This window comes from Pipistrellus hanaki (genome assembly GCF_964339955.1).
Source record: "Pipistrellus hanaki genome assembly, chromosome: 8".
Taxonomy (NCBI): domain Eukaryota; kingdom Metazoa; phylum Chordata; class Mammalia; order Chiroptera; family Vespertilionidae; genus Pipistrellus; species Pipistrellus hanaki.
The window spans coordinates 60,842,646-60,865,346 of record NC_140510.1 but is presented as its reverse complement, the minus strand read 5'-3'; the positions used below and the strand labels follow the sequence as shown (position 1 = coordinate 60,865,346).

General features: G+C 40.1%; 1 protein-coding gene across 1 annotated transcript in view; it reads right to left on the bottom strand.

Annotated features, from left to right (window-relative positions):
• Positions 1 to 22,701, bottom strand: part of DNER (delta/notch like EGF repeat containing) — a 214,956-nt gene that overhangs the window by 26,769 nt on the left and 165,486 nt on the right. Inside the window, exon 9 of the mRNA XM_084891823.1 lies at positions 7,613 to 7,735. Coding sequence (XP_084747949.1) covers positions 7,613 to 7,735 — 123 coding nt within the window. The remainder of the gene's footprint in view (positions 1 to 7,612; positions 7,736 to 22,701) is intronic.

Below are 22,701 nucleotides of genomic sequence, written 5' to 3'. Positions count from 1 at the left end.
TACTCCAACAAGGTTCTTCATGGAAGTTAATTTTAGAATTAAAATGAACAAAAATTCAAAGAGTCGTATACCAATTATAAATCTTTGTTGTCATCATGATTAGTCACGATTAAGATTTTTTTTAAAAATTGTTATTTTGATCTCCAGGAACAAAAGTATTCCAGGTAAAGAAAATTAGATTGAAGTGTTCTTGGAACTTATTATTCTCTTTAAACCATTATTTTATGTTCAAACTTATTTCCTCCATGAAAACTTTTCTATTATTTCTACCCTCACAGAACTCAACTTTTTCCAAATTATTTCAGAAATTACAATTGACTTCTCAACTTTAACCTCATTATTCCATGTGTGTTTCAGCCTCAGTCTGCTCTTCTGATTAAATAATAGCCCGAAACAGAAAAAAAAATCTTGACAGATTTCTGCATCTATCTCACTACACGAGAGGAGGTAGGTAGACAAAACATCCAGAAATTCTGGTTCCTGGTTACACAGAAGAAATAATTTTGGTCAACAACAAAAATTCTCATATTCTATATTATAAATTCTGTAGACTTTAAAAATACATAACAATATGGTAATCACCAGAGGGGAGGAGAGTTGAAGAGGTTGGAGAGGGTAAAAGGGGATAAATAGTGATGGAAAGAGTCTTGACTTGGGGAGGTAAACGCACAATATAATATACAGATGATGTATGTAGAACTGTATACCTGAAACCTGTATGATTTTATTGGCCAATGTCACCCCAATCAATTTAATAATCCTATACAATAAAAGTCTAATATGCAAATCAACTGAACAGCTAAACTACTGGTGAAAAGACTGGTCACTATGACAGGTACTAACCACCAGGGGGCAGACACTTAACACAGAGGCTTTTCCCAGCCCACAGGCTCCAGGCCAGACAAGGCAGGTTCCAGTGGGGGCCCCCCCAATTGCCCTGCCCATTGCCCCACAGATGGAGGCAACTGGTGATGGCAGTGGGGTGATTTGGGGGGGAGGGTAGGGCCAGCCAGTGAGTAGGCCAGTGCCGCCCCCACCATCACTCCACAGAGGGAGATGACCAGCAGCCATGGCAGGAGGTGGGGCTGGCTAGTGGATGGCACCAGGTCAGCCAATGCAGGTGCCAGTGGGAGCCCCTTGATCGCCCCACTGGTCGCCCCACAAATTGGCCCTGATGCCAGTCAGGCCTAGGGACTCTTATCAGTGCACAAATTTCATGCACTGAACCTCTAGTAAGTAAGTAAAAAAAATAATCAGTTATCATTTGATCAAACCCATAACTTAGTGACCTTGCTTCTGAGACCCTCCCCACCTCTCCAAAAAATCAGAGAGTATAAATTATAGGAATAAAAATATTTATAGTCATCCAAGAATTATTTATAATAGCCTCAGATTGTATGCAACAAGGGAATAGATAAATATACCATAATGAGAACATTGTATAACAATTTAAAATAGAATCAGTAAAACTTTCTTTTAATATATAAATCAAACAGTATAATGCTAAGTATGAACAGAAAATTGCATACTCAATTATAACTATAAAAATGTGGATATTAGAAAAGGATGAAACAATACCAATGACTATTTCTCTTGTATTCTGTTGTAAAGTAATGGGGTATTTTGAAATTTCTCTTTTCTAATTTTTTTCTTGTTGTTATGTTATTTTCACAATTTAAAAAGTTTTTTTCTTTCTAACTTTTGTCACCAAAAATGTTAAATAAGTATATTGTCGATCATTTAGTTTGTCCTGCTAGAAATAAAAATAAAGTGGAGTGGTCACTTCATTTTTTTGACAATATGAAGTTAGGAGTCCTTTATGAACTAGCTGTGAAATGGTTTTGCAAGAAGCGTCAGCATTCTGGTGTCTCCGAAAGGAGGTTACTCTGAGTCCCTCTGTGCAGTTTGTTTCTAAAAATTTCATGATCCACAATGGAAATTTACTGGGAAAATGTTTGAGATGGTTTCCCCTAATTAGTATGTCAAGCAGTAATTTCAATTCAAGTCAAGATAGCTACTTAGCATTTGCTTTGTGCAAGCCACCATATCGAAAGCTGCCGAGAATTAAAAAACAACAAGCAGCAAACAAAACAAACAAACAAAAAAATACAATATAGTCACTGCCTTACACTAAATTCTTATTTAATGTAAAGGAGAAGAAAGTCTGAAGCCAGAAAGAATCGACTACAACGCTGGCTGTGGTTGTCATAACAGATACAGAGAAAATGATGGGAGAGCCCAAGCAGTGAATCTGTTTGGGAATCAACAGTAGATACTGTCAAAGGATTGAATGAGAGCAAAAAGAAAAAGATCCAGAAGAAAACCCTGGGGACCAACTGAATTTGTGGTGTCCCAAGGAGGAGGACTCAGTGGGGGCTGGGAGTGCAGAGTCCAGGGGGCAGGAATGAAGCTGTGGAAGCTGAAGCAGGGACTTAAGCGACCAATAGAGCAAAGGAGCAGGAACACAGTCGGGGTTAGAGGCAGAAAAGGCTTTGTGGATTCACTGAAAAGGCTCCACTTAAGTCACCGCTAACTAAATCCATTTTAGCAGAATGGTATGGCCAAGCTCCAACTGAGGAGGGTTAAGAAAAGATAAAACTTAAGGAAATAGAGGTGCTGTCTATACCAACTCTAAGGAAATGTGGTTGAAAGAGAGACAAAGGGGGGATTACTATATTTAGAGTCAAGTTGTGATTTTTAAATCCATATGGAATTTATTTAGAAGTGTGAGAACATTTATTTTTTCTGTTTAGCAGCCCAATTTTTCTAGCACCATTTTTAAAAAATGTCTCATTCATAGCAAGCCCTCTTCAAGAATCACACATTTTTATATGTCTATTATTATCGACAAAGGTTTCTCAACCATTCCTCAATTTGGGTCAGCTGTCCAATCTTGCACCTGTAACATAGGAATGTAATAATAATTGGAGCATTTAAATGGGTTTTAACATCTGGCAAAAGTTCCACTCACTGATTTCCTTTTGCAAAGTGTTCTTAGCTGTAGTTGCCTCACTTCCTATTATGTCCATTCTTTTTAGGCAGTTATCATCTTCATTTGTTTAATTTTTAACAGTAAAGCTCATCACTTAAAAATGCATATGGAAAATAAGAAGTTAAAGTCCCAACCCTCCCTGCCAACACACCACCTATGCAAGTTCTAACTAGTTAGGAACTGAAGCCCACCCGTCTGATAAGATGTATGTGTAAAATTTCCTAATTTTATACATACATCTTATATGTAAGTATATCAGGTGAAATGCTTCCCCAAAAAAAGGAGAGAATGTACATTCTTCAAGGAGAGAAAAGCACAAAATCTTGTGACCTCTCTCCTTCCCTCACTCATTCTTCTCTGAATTGGAGAGCCTGATTAAGCCCTTTCTGCTTCTCTTTTAATCCCTTGTACACCACCACCACTACTTCCCTATCACGCTTCATTTAGAAGTTCTATTTATTGCTAGTTTTTTAGGGTTCACCTTCCTCTTTCCAGCAGTCTTATTTAAACCTGAACCTAAAATGTCTCTATAAGTGCACCAAAATTAAGTAATCAATTTACCTGCCCACTGGGATGACATATGTAACACTTTTATGTCTTCTAATATTTCCTATCCCCATTCCCTTTAACACATAGATTTGGTTTAAATTATATGAAACTTTAGTGTGGTCATTTTAATTTTTCCTTAATAAGAGGTATGATAGACGTACTTTAGAGTGATCCCTAATGAGTCATGCTTTTGTATACTTCCCTCCCCTTGAGCATGAGCTTCTAGCCAATAGCATATTCCAAAAGTTAAGAAAGAAATGTTGAAGATGCAGTTAAGGTCCTAATCAGTTGACTTTGAGTCAATCATAGGTGGGCCTGGCTTAATCAGGTGAGACATTAAGAGATGCAGGCCTCTCCTAAAGTTAGATACGTGAAGCAGCAGAGACTCTCTCTCATAACTGCTGACCTTCAAGAAGCAAGCAGTCATCAATTCTACAGCCACAAGGATATGAATTCAGCCAACAATGCAAAGGGACATGAAAGTTGACCCTTCTTTATTCAAGCCTCAGATGACAACTCAGCCCAGTCAACTTGTAAGACCCTGAGCATGGAGTCCATTAAGCCAGACTTAGATGAACAAAATTTCTAAATAATAAAATGGTGTTGTTTCAAACAATGACTTTGTACTAATTCTTTATGCAGCAATACTAATCAATATAAAAGTAAACCTATTTTTTCAGAAGACTTTTCCTCACCATTGAATTATCATTCACAATCACATCAATATCATCTCTAAGTTTTTCTCTGCATTTAAAGCAGTCTTTTCAACCCTATTCCTCTTGTTCTCTACCTTCCTCTATCTGGCTATCTTTGCTCTGATTTAGTTACTGAGAATATTTTTTAAAGAATTTTCTGAGAGGGTGTTATATTTTCTGTATCTTGAAGTGTACAAAATGTCTTTCTTTTGCTCTCAAACATCAGTGACCCTTTAACTACCAGTCCTTTTTATTGAAAAGTCTAAAACACTTCTTCACTATTATTAAATTTAATTACAGAGAAGGTAAGTCCAAAGCTGGTTTGATTCTTTCTTCTGTATGTAATCTGTATTCCCTTATAAAAACAATTCTCTTTATCCTTCCTTGGATTTGGAAATTCCATCAGGAAATCTCAAATTATGTGTCTTCCCCTTCATTAATCTTCTGGCACTGGGGAAGCCCATTCTATTTGAAAATGTCAATGGTCTTCTGCTCATCAACTTCTCCTTTTAGTAATGGGTCCATTCTGGTTCCATATCCATGTTTCCTTCCTCCTTCTCCTGGAGTGCCCAGCCCTCAAATGGAAGCAGAGCTCTTGAATCTTTTCTCCACATTTCATATCCTTCAACTCATGGTTTCTATTTCCTCTTGCTTTTACTTCGAACATGAATTAGTTTCTCCTTTTACTTTCCCAGATCTAAATTTAATGTTGAGTAGCATATACCAGTCTTTTCACTTTTTCTCTTGAGTGTTTAGTGTTGTTATTATTGCAATTTTGTTTATATTTCCTAGATTTTTCCTCTCTTTGGGTTGCTGGCCCAGGCTTCCCTGTACTGGCCAGACTGGAAGTTGGCAATGCCAGGCAGAGACAGATAATACCGGGGATTCTCCTCCAGTCCTAGATGGGCCAACCAACAGGGTCCTAAGACTTGGGGTAGAGGCTTCCCTCTTGGGGTTCTCCAGGTATGAACAGGAGACCATTCTCTCCTAGCCACACACACACATATACAAAAAAAGGACCATTTCAGGCCCACTATGCAATTCTCCTTAAGGACAGCCAGTATCTACTCAGTCAGAGCCCTCTGCCTCATGGAATAACATGTAGCACATCCATGGCATGTATGGCCTCTCCACAGGCTGAGGAGTCCTTTGGGCTCAGCTGGTCATTGAATCCTCCATTCTCCTCAGAACCCTGTCCCCTAACCCTGCTGTATGCAAAGGCACCCAGCATCTGCATCCTTTTCTTAAGAACCCAAACCCTCAGATGTGTTTGATATCCCCTTCAGGGCCATCTACCTCCTTGAAGCATCCCCAGCAGAGTCAGTCAGTAAATGAGGGAAGAGGTCACAGAAAGGTAGACAGGAAGGAATTTAGAACATACAAGGAAGGCTTAACCTTGAGCATGATGAGGAGCCATGATCACCTAATGAGGAAGAAAATAAGGTTTAAGTGGTTGTGATTTCAGGGAAGTTTGTAGATGCATGGGCCAGCACAGCAACATCACCTGAGAACTTACCAGAAACTCAAATTCTTGGGCCCCATCCTGAATATACTAAATCAGAAACTCTATGGGTGAGGCACAGCAATCTGCTTTAACAAGCCTGCCAGCAGACTCTGATATAAACTTAAGTTTGAGAACCACTACCATAGAATGTGGAAAATTAGATAAATTTGAAAATGTTTACAAATGATGAGCTTTCTTTTATGCCATTAAGATGGAAGTAGGTGATTTACTATGGAGCTTGGGATAAGAGGGAAAAGTTGGGAATACCCACTGAGAAAAATGAAAGGGGGAGGTGAGCAAGTCACAGTCCATAAATTTGTAGAGACACTAGTCAGTCACTGTGCAATTGTATTTTTTGCTTCTTAGTCACAAGGACACGAGCAATACCTCAAAGACGGGAATGTTTGGGGCATGTTCAGGATATACCCTAGTAATGACTTGGTCATTTATAATGATGAAATTTGTTTCATAAAATTTTATCATCTACTGTATCATAAACTAAAGAGTTCTGGAATTTAAAATTTTTGAAGTACATCGACCACTACCAATTTTGTCATTAAAGAATCTCAAGATATCCATAAACATCCCTGTCCTTACTTTACCCAGGCAAGATAAAGGCCAGTCCATTTAAGAGATTTATCCATGTTCATCAGGAAGCCAGTGGCAAGACCTGGATGAGTCACTTAGGTCTCTGGATTCATTGCTCATTTATTCCTCTTCCCAGCACTCATATTTTCTAATGTTCTGACAAACCTAGAACTCAGAAGCCATGAGGATGAATCCAGCACATCAGCCCTTGTGGAAGCCCATGGAGTCTAGCTCTAAATGGGCATCACAGGCCAAGAAGCATCAAATCTGCCAAACACAGTGCACAGACTTGGCCCAGCTTCAGCCCTTCTATCCAGGGGTTGGATCAAGTTCATCCCTGTGGCCCATCCACAGAGAAGCAACAGGGGCTGCCATGGAAGGTCGCCAGGCAGATGGATGGTATCAATCAAGTAAGCAGTGGAGGGAGCAAGAGGTTATATGAAACGGTTATAAATACGGCCCACAAAAGCATTTCAAAAATCTAAACCCACCCCTGAAGTTGTGGCTTAGAGAAATGTGGGCAGCCGCTAATAAACAGACTTTCCTGGCCCAGTGTCGTCTGAGGGTATCTGGGCTCCAATGAAACCTCATCATCCACCAACTGTGGCCCAAGCCCATGGGGGAGGCAGATGCAAGGGTATTAGGGACCATGCTGGCCAGGTTCATGAGGGATACCATTATCTACCACCTCACAGGGTGAGAGAGAAGATTTATAAGTGAAGGCACAGAAAGGCTTAGAACAGAGTCTACACATTAAAAAACACTCAGTCGGTGTCAAATGTTTTTCCAGAGTGACTTTTGACAGGCATTCACTCAAATGAACTAACATTTCCCGCCCAACTGAATCATTTAATAATAATTCACTTATATGCCAATACGTGAGATTCCACCTGTCTCCTCCACCCAAAAGCACAACATCCTAACTTTGCCCAGCAAGCACGGAGCCAGCTGCTCCCCTCTCCCACGGTTTCCACAGCCGTGTCCTCAGATCTATGCCTGATGGCCCACTTACTAGCAATCCTTGTCCTTTGCTTTTTTGCATATTCCACAAAGAGGTGAGGATGTAGAAGCAAAGAACAGGAGAGAGATTTTTCAGTTTATTAACAGAAAACCTGAGACTTGCCAATTGGTCTCCTTGGCCCCATAAATCATTCCACCACCACCACTACTTGATTTTTATTCGAAACAATTTCTGTTCCAATGAGAGGTTTACCCATTTAAGTTGAGAAATCTGTGAGGTCATGTGTGGCTAATCTGGCACAACAAGGCCCAACGGTCACTCACCTTTGTATTCGGCCAGGCACACGCACTCATAGCCATTTACGAGGTCCCTGCAGGTGGCCGCGTTCAGGCACGGGGCAGAGAGGCACTCATTGTACTCTTCCTCACAGTAGAGGCCGTGGTAACCTGAGGGGCAGAGAGAAAGGACTGCTGTCAAATGTGTCCCATTTCCACCCACTCTGGACCAGCCTGCCTTTGAGGCACCTTGGGGTTCACAGGAAAGTGGGGCACAGACAGATGTGATGTAGAAGCGGGTCTCTTGGGGTATAATTGAAATGAAGATTTCTGGGAAGGCTATGAAGAGTCTGTTCCTAGCACCCTCCTTCACGATCCCCAGATTTAAAAAAGTTATCTCTGACGCTCCAGATACATACATCAAAACACACAAGCAGTGAGAAGAGTGTTTTCCTTTTGAAAGTGTATCCTCCTGTGCTCTGATTATTGCATGTTTGATCATGAGGAATTGCTTTGTTTGATGAATGAATGAATTCAAACCAGAGAACAAAATTCCCCAATAAAGTCTTTTCATAGAAACATATTTTTGACTCAGTGCTCATTTCTCTCAAGAGTAGAACATTCGTTGATAAGTGAAAATATTATTTTCAGCCCAGCTGGCGTGGCTCAGTGGTTGAGCATTGACCCATGAACCAGGAGGTCATGGTTGGATTCCCAGTTGGAGCATATGTCCTGGATTGTGAACTCGATCCCCAGTAGGGGGCATGCAGAAGGCAGTTGATTGATGATTCTCTCTTATCACTGATATTTCTCTCTCTCCCTCTCCTTTACTCTCTGAAATAAAATTTTAAAAATGAACCCTGATCTCTTGACTGCAACTCTGTATTCTTAAAAAAAAAAAAAAAAAAAAAAAAGTTATCCATTATCTGCCAGATGGTCTCCTTATTACATCGTGTTCAGGGGCACTGATGGCTGTTGAATATATGTGTTGTGGCCACAGGTCACTGATAGCAGCAGAACTTCCATCTCCTTTCAAGGATGTAGACCACATTTTCCTCCAATCAATTCAAAAAATATATCTAACTAAAGAGAATTCTATTAAAGGAGAAAAGGATCAATGTATTTGCTTTGTGTTTCAAGTCAGGAAACAAACTCAGCTAAGCAGGCATAACTGAAATTCCTGAGGAAATGTGGGCTATCTTTTTTGTTGTTGTTTATTTAGTTATGATTATTCACATTATATTTTTAATTGTGCTCAAATTTTTAATTATTCAAAATATAATCTTCGCAATAAAAAAAGGAGAGAACTAACAATTCCTTAACCAAAGATGGTTCCTACCCTCCTCATCTCAAAACAGGTGTTTATTCCAAAGGACAAGAAGATAACATTCCTTGAGATTCACTCATGAGTGTTATGCTGTTTTTAACTTTCAAAAACATGTGTTACTGCCAATTTGCAATGAAACTGGATCGTTTTTGTCTGGCCCTGTCCAAACAATGAGAAACATGTGAGTGCTCTCAAAAATCACCCTGCCTATGTCGGTTCTGAATCCAGATAAGCAGAAAAAATAAACCCTTGCTCAAGTGGGAACTAGAACCTCTAGCTTGTTTCCAGCTTTCCAACTCCTAGCCAGACCTCAAACTCAGAAAGTCCCCTCAGGTTCTGCTGAAGTGTTGAACTGTTTTGCTTCTTGTGCCCATCACAGTAGGTTAAGCTCATATTGGTATTCTTAACCGAGCATTTTCCAAGCACTGGCCATTTCAGTTGCTTTTTGAACTGCTTTCCAAACTTAGCTGGTGATAAAGACTCCTTTGAGGAGACCTTGACCTACTTAGGACAAATAGACCATGGTTCTCAATTCTTCTATCTCACCCTTTTTGTAGTTTTAGGGAAATATTTTTCATTCCTCTTTTTTTTTTTTTTCAAAGTTTGAATTTTGTTTTTGTTGTTAACCCTCACACAAGGATATTTTTCCATTGACTTTTAGAGAGAGTGGAAGGGAGGAGGAAGAAACAGAGAGCGAGAAACTCTGATGTGAGGGAGACAGACACATTGATTGGTTGCCTCCAGCACGTACCCCAAACATATCTGGGAATTGACCCTGCAACCTCAATATGAGGTACATATCCTTGACCAGAAATGAACCTAGAACCCTTCAGTCCATGGGCTGATGCTCTATCCATTGAGCCAAACTGGCTGGCCCATTATTCTTCATCAGACTGTTTTCTTCTTCTAGATCAGAGTTACACAATTAACAGCAATTTTGTCCCCCAGAAGATTTTGGCAGCTTGATATGTTTTTGATTGCCATAACTAGAAGGGTCATTATAAATGTGTGCGTGCGTGCATGCGTGTGTGTGTGTGTGTGTGTGTGTGTGTGTAAAAGTGTTGGCAAGGATGTGGAGAAACTAGAACCCTGTGCACTGTTGGTGAGAATGTAAAATAGTGCAGCTGCTATGGAAATCATTATGGGGAGTCATCAAAATATTAAAAATAGAACTGCCATATAATCTACAATCCCACTTCTGGGTACTCATCCAAAAGACTTGAAAACACAATCTCAAAGATATATTTGCATTCCCATGTTCACTGCAGCATCATTCACAATAGCCAAAAGGCAGAAATAACCTAAATATCAATCAACAGGCATGTAAATAAAGAAAAAGGGTATATTCATACAATGGAATATCATTCAGTCTTTGAAAAGAAGGAAATCCTGCTATGCTATATCATGGATGAACCTTGAGGTCAAATGTTAAGTGAAATAAGGCAGTCACATAAGGGCAAATACTTTGTGATTCTAAAGTAACTGAACTCATAAAAGCAGAGGAATATGGTGATTGCCATGGCCTGGAGAAATGGAAATTGAGAGTGGATACTTAATGGGTATAGAGCTTAATTTATGCAAAATGAAAATGTCCTAGAGCTATGTTGTACAACAACGTGCATATAGTTAATAACACTGGACTGTAAACTTAAAATACGTCAACAGAGTAGAGTTCATGTTATAGGATTTTATTATGTGTGTCACGATACATGATTTTATTATGTGTGTTTTCTGGCTTCTTCTCCATGTGGAGAAACAACCACAAGCAGCATCTTTTCCATTGTATTTGCTCTCATAGAAGATGTTTTAAAAATCAACTGGGAAGAAGCACATATTAACCCTAAATGCATTTTGGCCTCTGAATTGAGGCGCTATTTACAGAGACAAAAAATCAAAGAAAATTTCATGAAATTATCTATAAGCATTTTTTTAAATATATTTTATTTATTTTGTACAGAGAGGAAGGGAGAGAGATAGAGTTAGAAACATGGATGAGAGAGAGTCATCGACCAGCTGCCTCTTGCACACCCCCTACTGGGGATATGCCCGCAACCAAGATACATGCCCTTGACCGGAATCGAACCCGGGACCCTTCAGTCCCCAAGCCGACGCTCTATCCATTGAGCCAAACCGGTTTTGGCTATAAGCATTTTTTGTTTTTGTAAAACAGTAATCACTATCTTTTTCTACTAGCAACATGCTAAGCAAATGAGGAAGTTATTTTACAGAGATCATTAAGCTGGTGATGCTTTTATTCCTTGGAGGGGGAGGGGAAGAAAACGGTTTCATATGCTAAAACTGTTTCTTCAGAGACAGTAACATTTAAATGCCTTTATGGAAATGTCAAGGCACCCTTTAAACTTTGTGCCAAAAGACCTAAATTGGACTGTTTGAATGAAAAAGGCCATCCTTCCAAAAGAGAAGGATTCTGCAAAAATGAGGCTGCCACCCCTGCTGCTAATTAATTTGGAAGAACAAATTAGCTCAGGGTAATAGGCCCAGCGTCTAGAAAAATTAACCTAGTCCAGTGGCCGGCAAACTCATTAGTCAACGGAGCCAAATATCAACAGTCCAACAATTGAAATTTCTTTTGATAGCCAAATTTTTTTTTAACTTAAACTATATAGGTAGGTACATTGGTATTAACTTAATTAGGGTACTCCTAAACTGGCCTTTGTTGTTGCACGTTGTTGTACAACATAGCTCAAGGGGCCAAAGAGCTGCATGTGGCTCGTGAGCCGCAGTTTGCAGGACCACTGACCTAGCCCAAAGAACTTTTAAAAAAAATAAAATAGAATACCAGAAGCATGGAATCAGAGTGGCTCTTCCCAGGGCACTGACTTTCATCACCACCACTCTGATTTGGGCATGACTTCTCCTGAATATTCAGCTCAATCACTTCCTTAGAATTGACAAAGCATAGCAAGTGGCAGGATGTGGGAGTGAGACAGAGTGGTCCAGATGGCTGCCATGCTTAGGCTGAGTGAGTGGATGATGCTGCCATTACCACAAATAGATATGTCTAAAGAAATAACAGGTGTTTGAGAAAGTTGACCAGTTGGACATGTTTAACTTGGGACCACTTACGGAGGTCCCAGTACAGTTGGAAACAAATGAACTCCAATAACATAGAAGCACCACTTTGAGAGGTTAGTTGCCTATAAGTGGTAAAGTTTTCCTCAAAGAAAAACATGAAGAGGGAAGAAGAAGATCAGATCTACATGGATGGGCAGGTAAAGAACAAGAGGCCAGGTCAGGAGAACTGGGCAGGGATGGAGCCAAGGAGAGGAGGAAAGACCAAGGAGGGCAATGCCATGGGAAGACAGGAGAGGAGAGGAAACCAAGGAGGTCTAGTTTATGGTGTTAAAGGTTCCAGAGAGTGAGAATAACAACTAGATGAAAAGATTAAGACCTTTAAAACCATGGCTCTCAATAGGGGCTATGCTGATCTTTTGAAGGTACTTTGGAGATTGGGGCGGGGGTGAGGGGGCTGGTTATTATAGTAATTGAAGAGTTCTACTGGAATTTAGTTGGTTTGGGCCAGAGATATTAAACATTATGCATTGTCAAGATTCCCCTCCACAATAGAAAATGCTCTGGCATCCTCAACTGTGAATAGTCCCATTGGAAAACCCTGTGGATCACATTGCAGGTCAAAAACCTAACTGCTTCACCTATACAGCACAGTTTTTAAGGTACACTGAGTTTTCCTAGAATGGAACCACTGGGTATATCAAGAGAAGATTGTACCAAAACGTGTTCATCATTAGGAAAAATCTCTTCCTAAGAGCAACAGAGGAAGTTAAGTCACCAAAAAAGCACACCTGTATCAGTAAACCAAATAAAATATCTTCAGATAATTTTCTGACAATACCATCCAAAGTAGCTTCCCCACTAGTTACTCATCACTACACTCAATTGACTTCCATAATGGCACTTATAACTGCCTGAAATCATATTTCTAGCTTAGTACTTTAATTGCTTATTATTTCTCTTCTTCAGCTAGAAAATAAGCTTAAAGGCAGAGGCCATAATTGTGGTGTTCACAGCTGTACCCACAGTATCCAGTACAGAAGACACTCAAATAATAGTGCCTCAGCACCCAAAATGGCATTGATTAAATCAGCACACATTTAAGATGTGCCTGTGATGTGCCTGGAACTTCCAGGTACCAGGGGTATAAAGCTAAATGGCAGAGCCTTCACAAGGACTTCAAACAGGTTAGCAGCATCTGCTTATATCATGTCTTTTGTGTGTGTTAACTTGTTTAATCCCCATGACAAAATCATAGCCATGACTAGTCCCGATTTATACATGAGGCATTAAGAGTCAGAATGGAAAAAAAAAAAAAAGTGCTCAAGGCCACACAGTTGATCCTGTGTGTTCTTCCTACTGTCCTAGGTTGTCCCCCAAATGCATTACCAAGAGGATTAGTGTGGTAGGACCACCATGACCAAGTAGTACAGACTGCTGCCTCCAGGTTTCAAGAGGCCCTTGATCTCTAACTTCTCAACACTGTCCCAAGACAACACCATTGTTGTCTTGCCCCACACTGGGTTTATTCGAGAGCCCTTCTGTCCTTCATCCATCACATCCCACTCTGAAAAACCCCAAACTTCATGACTGTAACTCTAACCAGATGGCTTTCACACTCTGGGTGACAAATTGGGACAAGTCATATTTGTATCACCCCAGGGGCCTCCCTGCACTTCCCACTGGCTCAGGAAAAGCAAGCTAGAAGGACCTTCCAAAAACACTGGTGTGTGTGTGTGTGTGTCCAGGCCAGGCTTCTCACTCCCCTAGCACAGACCTAATTCAAGGAGAGAGTGAATGTGAAGCATTTGGGGAGTTTTGTTTGGTGAGTTTTTTTGCTGTTTCACTTTAAGATCCAATGAGTGGAGAAAGGGGGAGCATTATCTTTAAGACTGTGTTGCATCTCCACAGATGGTTCCCTCATTTCAGGTTGAATGGATAAATGTGAGAACCCAAGACTCCCTGATTCAAGTCTAGGCCAGTCCCCAGGAAACCAAGTCTTCCAAACACCTCACCCATAGTAGTTAAAGTGGACAATGAGAAAATAGTGCTATTATAATACTGTGATTGTCTGTGAGCTTCCAAATTCTGGCTAAACTCACTGATTGCCACAGAGCCCTTCAGAACTGGACTGTCCCAGGCAGCACATTCATTTTACTGAACAGACAGTTTTGCTGCAGAGGAAACTGTGTGTGTGTGTGTGTGTGTGTGTGTGTGTGTGTGTGTGTCCATCGCATTCTGTCTCTTTGCTGGTGTGTTCACAATAGGAATTGTTTATAAGAACAGGGGAAAAAATCTATCAAGCATGCAGATGCTCTGCTCTAAATTGACCTGTGTACTGAGTGAGATCTTCCCGGCTTCTGTGGGATAACTACACTCTCCTGTTATACACACACACACACACACACACACACACACACACACACACACACACAAATAGAGAGACCACCTATGGACATGAGGAAGCTGTGCAAATGAACACAGAGCATTAGCTGGTATGTGCGGAATGGTGATTGCTGATGTTGCTTCTTTTGCTCCCTAATTTCTTATCCTTTCATTGTGAGGGGCATTGTGGCCAGAGAGGAAATATCTGTGAAATGACCCAAATCAGTCAATATTTCCATTGTTGTGGTTCTCATAAACATTAAGTTGAAAGGAGAGTAAAATAGAGGCTAAAATAAAGTTTTAGGTTCTCCAACTGAGCCATCTACAAATTTCACTCACTTCCCTGGGCTGCTGAAAGGATGGGTGAATAATGGAGAACTGATTCTAAGTCCTATCCCAAGTGTTCAGGCGATGGTTCTCTATCACTGCCTTCACTAGTCATGAGGGAAGGCTGGCGATTCCTGGGTCTGCTGTTTGCCTCATCCATCAATTCATTCTTTAATTCAGCAAATAGTTGTTAAACACCCACTATGTGCCAGGCACTGCACTCATCACTGGGGCTCGGAGGCTGTGCAAAAACAGACACAGTGCCTCTACTGGGGCCATTTAAAGGAAGGAGATGCCAAATGATCATCCAAACAAATGTAAAATGCCAACTGCATTTGCCTCCAGAACAAGGTTGAGCCAAAGGAAAAAAATCAATCTCTTCATAGGACTTTTTAGCCTTGTCTTATAAATGTCCTTTTTTCATGATTCTTTTGGCCACTAGAGGGTGGATTCTACCTATGATCTATACCGGCTAAAAGAAAGGGAAAGAAAAGGTTACTCAAGTGTTTAACAAAAGATAGATGTATTTAAATATAAGGATTTGTTTTACACAAGGGAACTATAGAGCACCAGAATGCAAATACGTAAAGAAGAAATGTCATTTGCTTTAATAATAAAACTTATCATTCATATATTTGCTTATGGCTTACAAACAAATTTACCTCTAAGCTGCAGTTAAAATTTTCCATTATAAGAAAGTCTATTTTCCTTACTAACTCTATAAAAATTACATTTAAAAATGCAAGTGCTTGCAACATCATAACAAAAGCACCCAGATTCAAGATTAAGTGTGACAAGATAATATTTTACAAGTTGATTTTAAAGATTATTGTGGTATGTGTGCTTACTTATAAACAATAAGATGCTTTAATGAAATAATCCCATAAGCTCAATTGATTAGCATGTTTACTAGTATATATACATGGGAAACTGGTTTGGGTTATAGTCAAGGTAAGAAGGATGATGAGCAGATTTGGAAAAGAAAATATAAGTTAGAGCCCTTACATTCTAGGGGTTTTCAGTATAAAACGCATCTACCTGGACAAAGAGCCCACCACAAGCAACAGAAGAGGATTGGGGCAAAATCAGAGTTTAATATTCTATTACAGCACTTTTGAGAGAAAGAGAAAAAAAAGTTCCAAAATATGTCATTCCTTTAAGTTATTTTACAAACCATTGGTTAAATTTGATTTTAATTACCCCTTATCCAGTTATCACAGCATGTTCTTTTGAAGTGTTTGCCCTCCAAAAGGGCTTGTGTCTGTGTTCATCCCACTAGACCAGTGGGTCTCACAGTGGGACCTGTGGACCAGTAGCAACAGCATCACCAGGGAACTTGTTAGAAATGCAAGTCCCCAGGCCCTATGTGAGACCTACTGAATCAGAAACTGTGGGCGGGGCCTAAAACTCAGATTTTAATTACCCTCTACCAGATTATGATGCACACTTAAATCTGAGCTACAGATTAGCAAAGAATGCAACATCTCCCACAACTTCTGATGCAGGGAAATGGTAGCAATTACCATGTTTCCCCGAAAATAAGACATCCTCCGAAAATAAGACCTACTTACAGGTTTCCTTCTGAGTGAAATATAAGGCATCCCCCCGAAAATAAGACCCCCCTAGGCTAAACATGAGAGATTTGGTCCACTGATTCTGAAAGAAATGGAGTCACAAGAAATTCACCATGAAATTCAGGAATTGGATTGTTATGATGATGTTCCAGAAGATGATGACATGATTGTCATTGAATAAATGAGTAAATTCTTGATACTGTAGGATTCACAGTTTGTCTGGTTTGTGTTGACAACTACCGTACTACCATACCGTATACAGGTAATAAATTTCCTTTATTTTCATTTAACAATAAATGTATACCATATTCTTCTTCATGGAAAAATAAGACATCCCCTGAAAATAAGACCTAGCGCATCTTTGGGAGCAAAAATTAATATAAGACACTGTCTTATTTTCAGGGAAACAGGGTACCTATAGCAAGTGCTGAATATGGAATGGTCATGTGTGGGTGGTTGTTTTTATAAGAGAGAGAGGAAGGGGGGGAGAAAGAGAGAAAGAGAGAGAGAGAGAGAGAGAGAGAGAGAGAGAGAGAGAGAGAGAGAGAGAGAGAGATTTGCGATTTGCTGTTTCACTTATTTATGCATTCATTGGTTGTTTTTTCTATGTGCCCTGAACCAGGGATTGAAACCACAATCTTGGTGTATGGGAATGACACTAACCATCTGAGCTACCCAGGGCTGGCATGGGAATGTTTTTAATAGCTATGGCTTCCCCTCAGCATATCAACAAACCAATAGTAAAACAAGCAGTCAGAACATGTACCCGTCACAGGCATAGAAACAAACCAACAGTGAAGCACACAAAGGGCCTGCCAGCCACAGACACATGGACTAAATGAAATTGCACTCCTTTTGGGTAGAGTTTGCTTAAGGAGGGAAAGGAATGCATAGAAATCTCAAGATGACAGCAAATACCAAATCAGAAAAGGCCAAAATGAGGAAACGTAAGGGCATGGAAGTGACATTTATAGTCCTCCCTGTGTGACTGCGAGTCATGCATTCCCACTCAGAATGAGAAGAAATAAGCTTAAATTCAGATTGGTGAGCATAGTTTTCTTCACTTCTATGATCCAGCTTCCCTGGCCCACAGTAAGAGCATTCAGCAGAAAGGAACACAGACAATTCATAGTAACACAGAATAGAATGTTGGTGACCAGGGGCTGGCAGTGGGGGAAATGGGGAGATGCTGGTCAAAGAGTACAAACTTACAGTTTTAAGATGAGTAAGTTCTGGGGGTCTAATGTACAGAATGGTGATTATAACTAATAATATTGTATTACATACTAGAAGACTGCCAAGATTGTAATCTTAGCCAAAACTGGTTTGACTCAGTGGATAGAGCGTCAGCCTGCGGACTCAAGGGTCCCAGGTTTGAATCCGATCAAGGGCATATACCTTGGTTGCGGGCACATCCCAAGTAGGGGGCGTGCAAGAGGCAGCTGATCGATGACTCTCATTGATGTTTCTAACTTTCTATCTCTCTCCCTTCCTCTCTGTAAAATATCAATAAAATATATGTTTTTAAAAAGATTGTAATCTTAAATGTTCTCACCACAGAAAACAAGTGGTAACTATGAAAATGTTAATTAGTACTTTGGTGGTAATCATTTTGCAATATATAAGTATATCAAATCAACATATTATACACCTTAATAATGTTACATGTCAATTGTTTCTCAATAAAGCTGGAATTTTTTAATTTTTGAAATAATAGACAATATGCAATAATAAATTTTACAAACCAACAATCGAGAAATGTGATCTAACAAAATTGTGCTGTTTTCTAGTGACAAAAGGCATCCTCGTGGATACATAGTTTGGTACCAAAGGACTTGCGTGATGGAAGACAAAACATTGTGATTGCTTTTTTTCCAGAAAATTTTTGTGCATGGAATATGCAATGCAGACCATAGATAATTCCCCTTCCCCTGGGGCAGGGAGTGGGGTATTTTCACCCTCATATCACCCTCATATCAAGTAGGGGACATTCAAAGGCACAATGCAAAAATGCAATCCTCTAACTCCCTATTAGCCATTGCCATTCTCAAGGAAATACGCTGAATCCTAAAGATTGTTAAACACCAAGCAAAGTTCTCATAGTCACTCGGGAACATTTTTAGAAGCACCTATCTCCCACTTGGCAACCATCCCTGAAGGCTGCAAACTCATAAGGACTGAAGCTGACTCCATCAGGACTTCAGCTAAAGCTAAAATTAACTACCGGAACTGCACCTTGAGGCAACTGCATTGCAAAGAAAATTTCAAAGTGCAAATAAATTGGAGTCAGAACCCAAGTATTCAAGTAAATCCCAGATTCTCATCCTATTGCTTCTACTGAATAAATATTAAAGATGCCTAAAAATGAAACATATCTTCATTTAAGAGGTCATAATGCAGTGGAAAATCAAAAGTGTGTGTTTTGTTTGTTGACTTAAGATCCTAGCATAATATGTACATTAATAATCTAAAGTAGAAAATAAAACTTCCTTGAAATAAGCAGGGGTGAGGTTCAATTACACAGAATTTTATGAAGTGAGAAAAGCTGTTGACTCACAGACATTCCTTATCACTTGAGCAGCAAGTACAGTGTGGCCTCATCTCTTTTCCCTCAAGCAATTGATGCCTATATACTTTATGTTTTTCAACTTTCCTTCTCGATCTCTCGTATTTGTACATATGCATGTGTGTGTGTGTGCACGCGCATGTGTATACACAAACTTATTTACATTCTTTACATATTTAAGTTTTAAATTATGGTAGACTGGAAAAAAATGGCCACAAATTCTTTGTAGCTCTTCCCATCAAGAAACAGAGCCTATGGGCTTGCCCTGTGACTTGTTTATGACAATGAGACAGTAGCAAACATAAAAAAAGAAGCATCTTTGAAAAGAGTGTGGCTCAGTGGTTGAGTGCCGAGCTATGAACCAGGAGGTCATGGTTCTATTCCCAGTCAGGGCATATGCCTGGGTTGTGGGCTCAATCCCAGTGTGGGGCCTGCAGAAGGCAGCATTTCAATGATTCTATCTCATCATTGATGTTTCTATTTTTCTCTCTTTCCCTTCCTCTCTGAAATCAATAACAATATATATTTTTAAAGTATATGTATTGAGCCGAAACCGGTTTGGCTCAGTGGATAGAGTGTCGGCTTGCGGACTGAAGGGTCCCGGGTTTGATTCTGGTCAAGGGCATGTACCTTGGTTGCAGGCACATCCCCGGTGGGGGGGGGGGGTGGTGCAGGAGGCAGCTGGTCGATGTTTCTCTCTCATCGATGTTTCAAACTCTCTGTCCCTCTCTCTTACTCTCCGTAAAAAAATCAATAAAATATATATATATATATTTTTTAAAGTATATGTATTGGTTCTTATCCTTTCTTGCTGTTTTTGGAACCCAGCTTCATTGTGAAGAAGTCCAGACTGATCTGCTAGATGATGAGAGATGCATGGCCCAGTTTTCCCATCACTCCAGCCAACTACCAGGCACGCGAGTGAGGCCATCCAGGACCAGTCAGCATCTAGCTGACTACAAAGGTGTAAGTGAATATGCCTAACACCACATGGAGCAGAGAAGAGATAGTCCAGTAAAGCCATGCCTAAATAAATTAGAATATAATGGTTATTATTAGAAAATAACCATAGAATTATAAGCAATAAATGGTCATATCAAGCCACTAAGTTTGAAGTGGTTTGTTATAGGAAGAACTAACTGATATATGAAGGTTTAATTACAAGAGACAATGCCTAACCTAAAGGAATAAAGCCAAAGATATAAACTTGTAGGCATCATAGAACTAGAAGGAAATGTATTTTTAGGTGATGGTGAATAAAGGAGAATTATCCCAAAATCATACAGCCAGGCACTATACATTTCTTGCTTTCAGTTGGGCTTAGCCAACCTAAAATAGACATTTACCAATGACTTGGGACCTTTATTCTGATCTATATCATTAGAAACTATCTGGTAGAAGAAAAAAAATGAAACATGACCCTGGTAATTATCAACATATCACTAAGACTACAGTCCAAACAGCTAAGCATCCGCCCAGGCAACCCCTATCAAATAAAATGGGGTTTTTAGTGGAACAGTGTGACACTGTATAAGAAGGTCCTTCATTACACACAAAAGGACATGCTGTTCTACAAAAGCAATAAGTGCTTTGAAGTGACAATGTCCTGGAACTAAAAAAGAGGTTGCCTATCAATCCACTCAGATAAAGCTAAGAGCTCTGAATCTTCATGAAAACTGAGGCAATTTTGTAAAACCACTCAGTATATGAAGCAACTTTCATCATTTACTTTCAAATTGAAAATTAACGGCTGTGATTTTAGAAATGGAAGAAATGCAGGGCACTGTCCCCAGGTTTTTATACAAAGCTGAGTCAATGAAGAACCCAAAGCACATTGAAGGCTAGCAGGTCAGAAGAAAAGTAGAACATGCAGACAAATCTCATTATCTGTTGTCTAATTGGAACTCAGGGTGCGTGTCACCCCCAGTCACAATACAGCTCAGACATCACCTGGAACAGCACATTGTCATAGGGTTTCCAGCCCCAGGGTTGTGAGGCCCATTGACACTGAGCTAGTCCTGTGCAAAGGAGTCATGTTGAAAGGGGAGGACATCAGAGTTATCTCAAGGATGTGAACTAAAAAGAATTACAAAAGTTACATATGAAGAGGAAAGAATAGTTCAGGGATGTCACCAGTGCCAGGTAAAAAGAAACAGCAACAAAGGAGTCCATCAATACAATGCAATAATCAACATGGGAGGCTTTCAGAGACCCAGGTGGTTTTAAAATAAATATTTTTTAAAAAAGATCAAATTGCTACTAGGCATTGGGGACTCCAGAGTGGAAAGCACCCATCAAAAAAGACTGCCAACCTGGTCAGTGTTTCTCATTGGGTAGAGAATCTGCCCAGGCTCTGAAGCGTTGTGGGTTCAATTCCTAGTCAAGATTTGAACCCCACCCTGGTCTGGGGCATGCACAGGAGACAACCAATCAATATGTCTCTCTCAGGTCAATGTTTCTCCACCCTCCCCCTTTCTCTTTTTCTTCCCTTCACCCAATTCCCTCCCTCTCTTCCACTCTCTCTAAAAATCAATGGGAAAAATATCAGGTGAGGATTAACAAAAAAAAGACGAGAGAGAGAGAGAGAGAGAGAGAGAGAGAGAGAGAGAGAGAGACTGTCTAAGGTGATGCGTCATGTGGCTGTGCCCGTTATTTCTTATTTGAGTCACAGGAAGAGAAGTTTCTTTAACTGGGTGCATACAGCAGACACCAAGTCAAATGAAACTGTAAGTTTCAGTCACAGGTTGCCCTCAGCATCAATTCTGAAGCAGTTGAATCTGCAATAAAACAAAAGCAGAAGAGGGCCCCCTACTGCCAGGCAGTTCAATTTCCTTGGAAGTCAGCATTGTGCTTCTCTGTGCTGAGAAGTAAGAAACTATTGGTCAAGAGCCACTCTTAGGATTACAGCCAAGGCCACTTTTCAAAATGCCTTTGAGGTGTCCACATAGACACCTCAAAGGCATTTTGAAAAGAGCTGTGCTAAGGTAAGGGGAGTCTAGAAGCTTTTTCTTGTGATTGGCTCAAGCATAAGTAAGCGTCCAGGATCACACATTAACTTGGGGGCCACAACTAGGCTCCTACTAAGTCTAGCCTATTGGTTAAGAGCTTTATTATCAAGCAGACCTAGGTTACACTGGGGGTTTTATCACCTCCACCTCCTTCAATAGCAATACTATTATCTGGGTTAAGTAAAAGAAAATGTTTGTCAAGGACTTAGCACAGTTTCGATGTAGGAAGTTCTCATAGATGGAAGCTACTCGGGGTGATGCTAGCATGGATAAAGTGCATTACCTGGGTCAACAGAGCTAAATCAACGTTTTGATGAATCTCAATTTAATGGGTTCATTGAAGGTGGCTATTCAGACAAGAACCACTTAGAAATCTGGTAAAATGTTTCATTTTTCAGTCAGCTATTCACAACTGGGAGTCAGGGTCACAATTTGACCTCATTTCCTATTGACTCTAACATAACAGAAGCTCCAGATCCCAGCCCAGCTTCATGCTTAACTAGCTCTGAAGTTATGGGTGGAGGAATCCAACAACCTTGCATCCCACTTCACAAGAATTCTAGGGATTTGAGAGCCATTCAGTTAAAGAGCTCTGCCCGGCTCCTGGCACTGAAATATTTATCAATCATAAGGGCCAAGGCAGTGAACAATCCTTTAATCCCATAAGAAGTAGGACCTGGACTCATTATTCAAGAATGCCTGGCATGGCCATGAAAATTGATCCCACCTTTAGTCCAACTTCAAACTTTAACCTCACAAGAGAAGAATCAGAGCACATATTTAATAATTTCTCAATGGTCTTCCCAGGAAAAGGGGAGTATCTTTCATTGGCATCATCCTCTTAGAGATTCTGAAGGGCATGATCACATGCATCATCTCACTTGAGCTTTGTTACATTTATCCCCATTTAAAAAAAA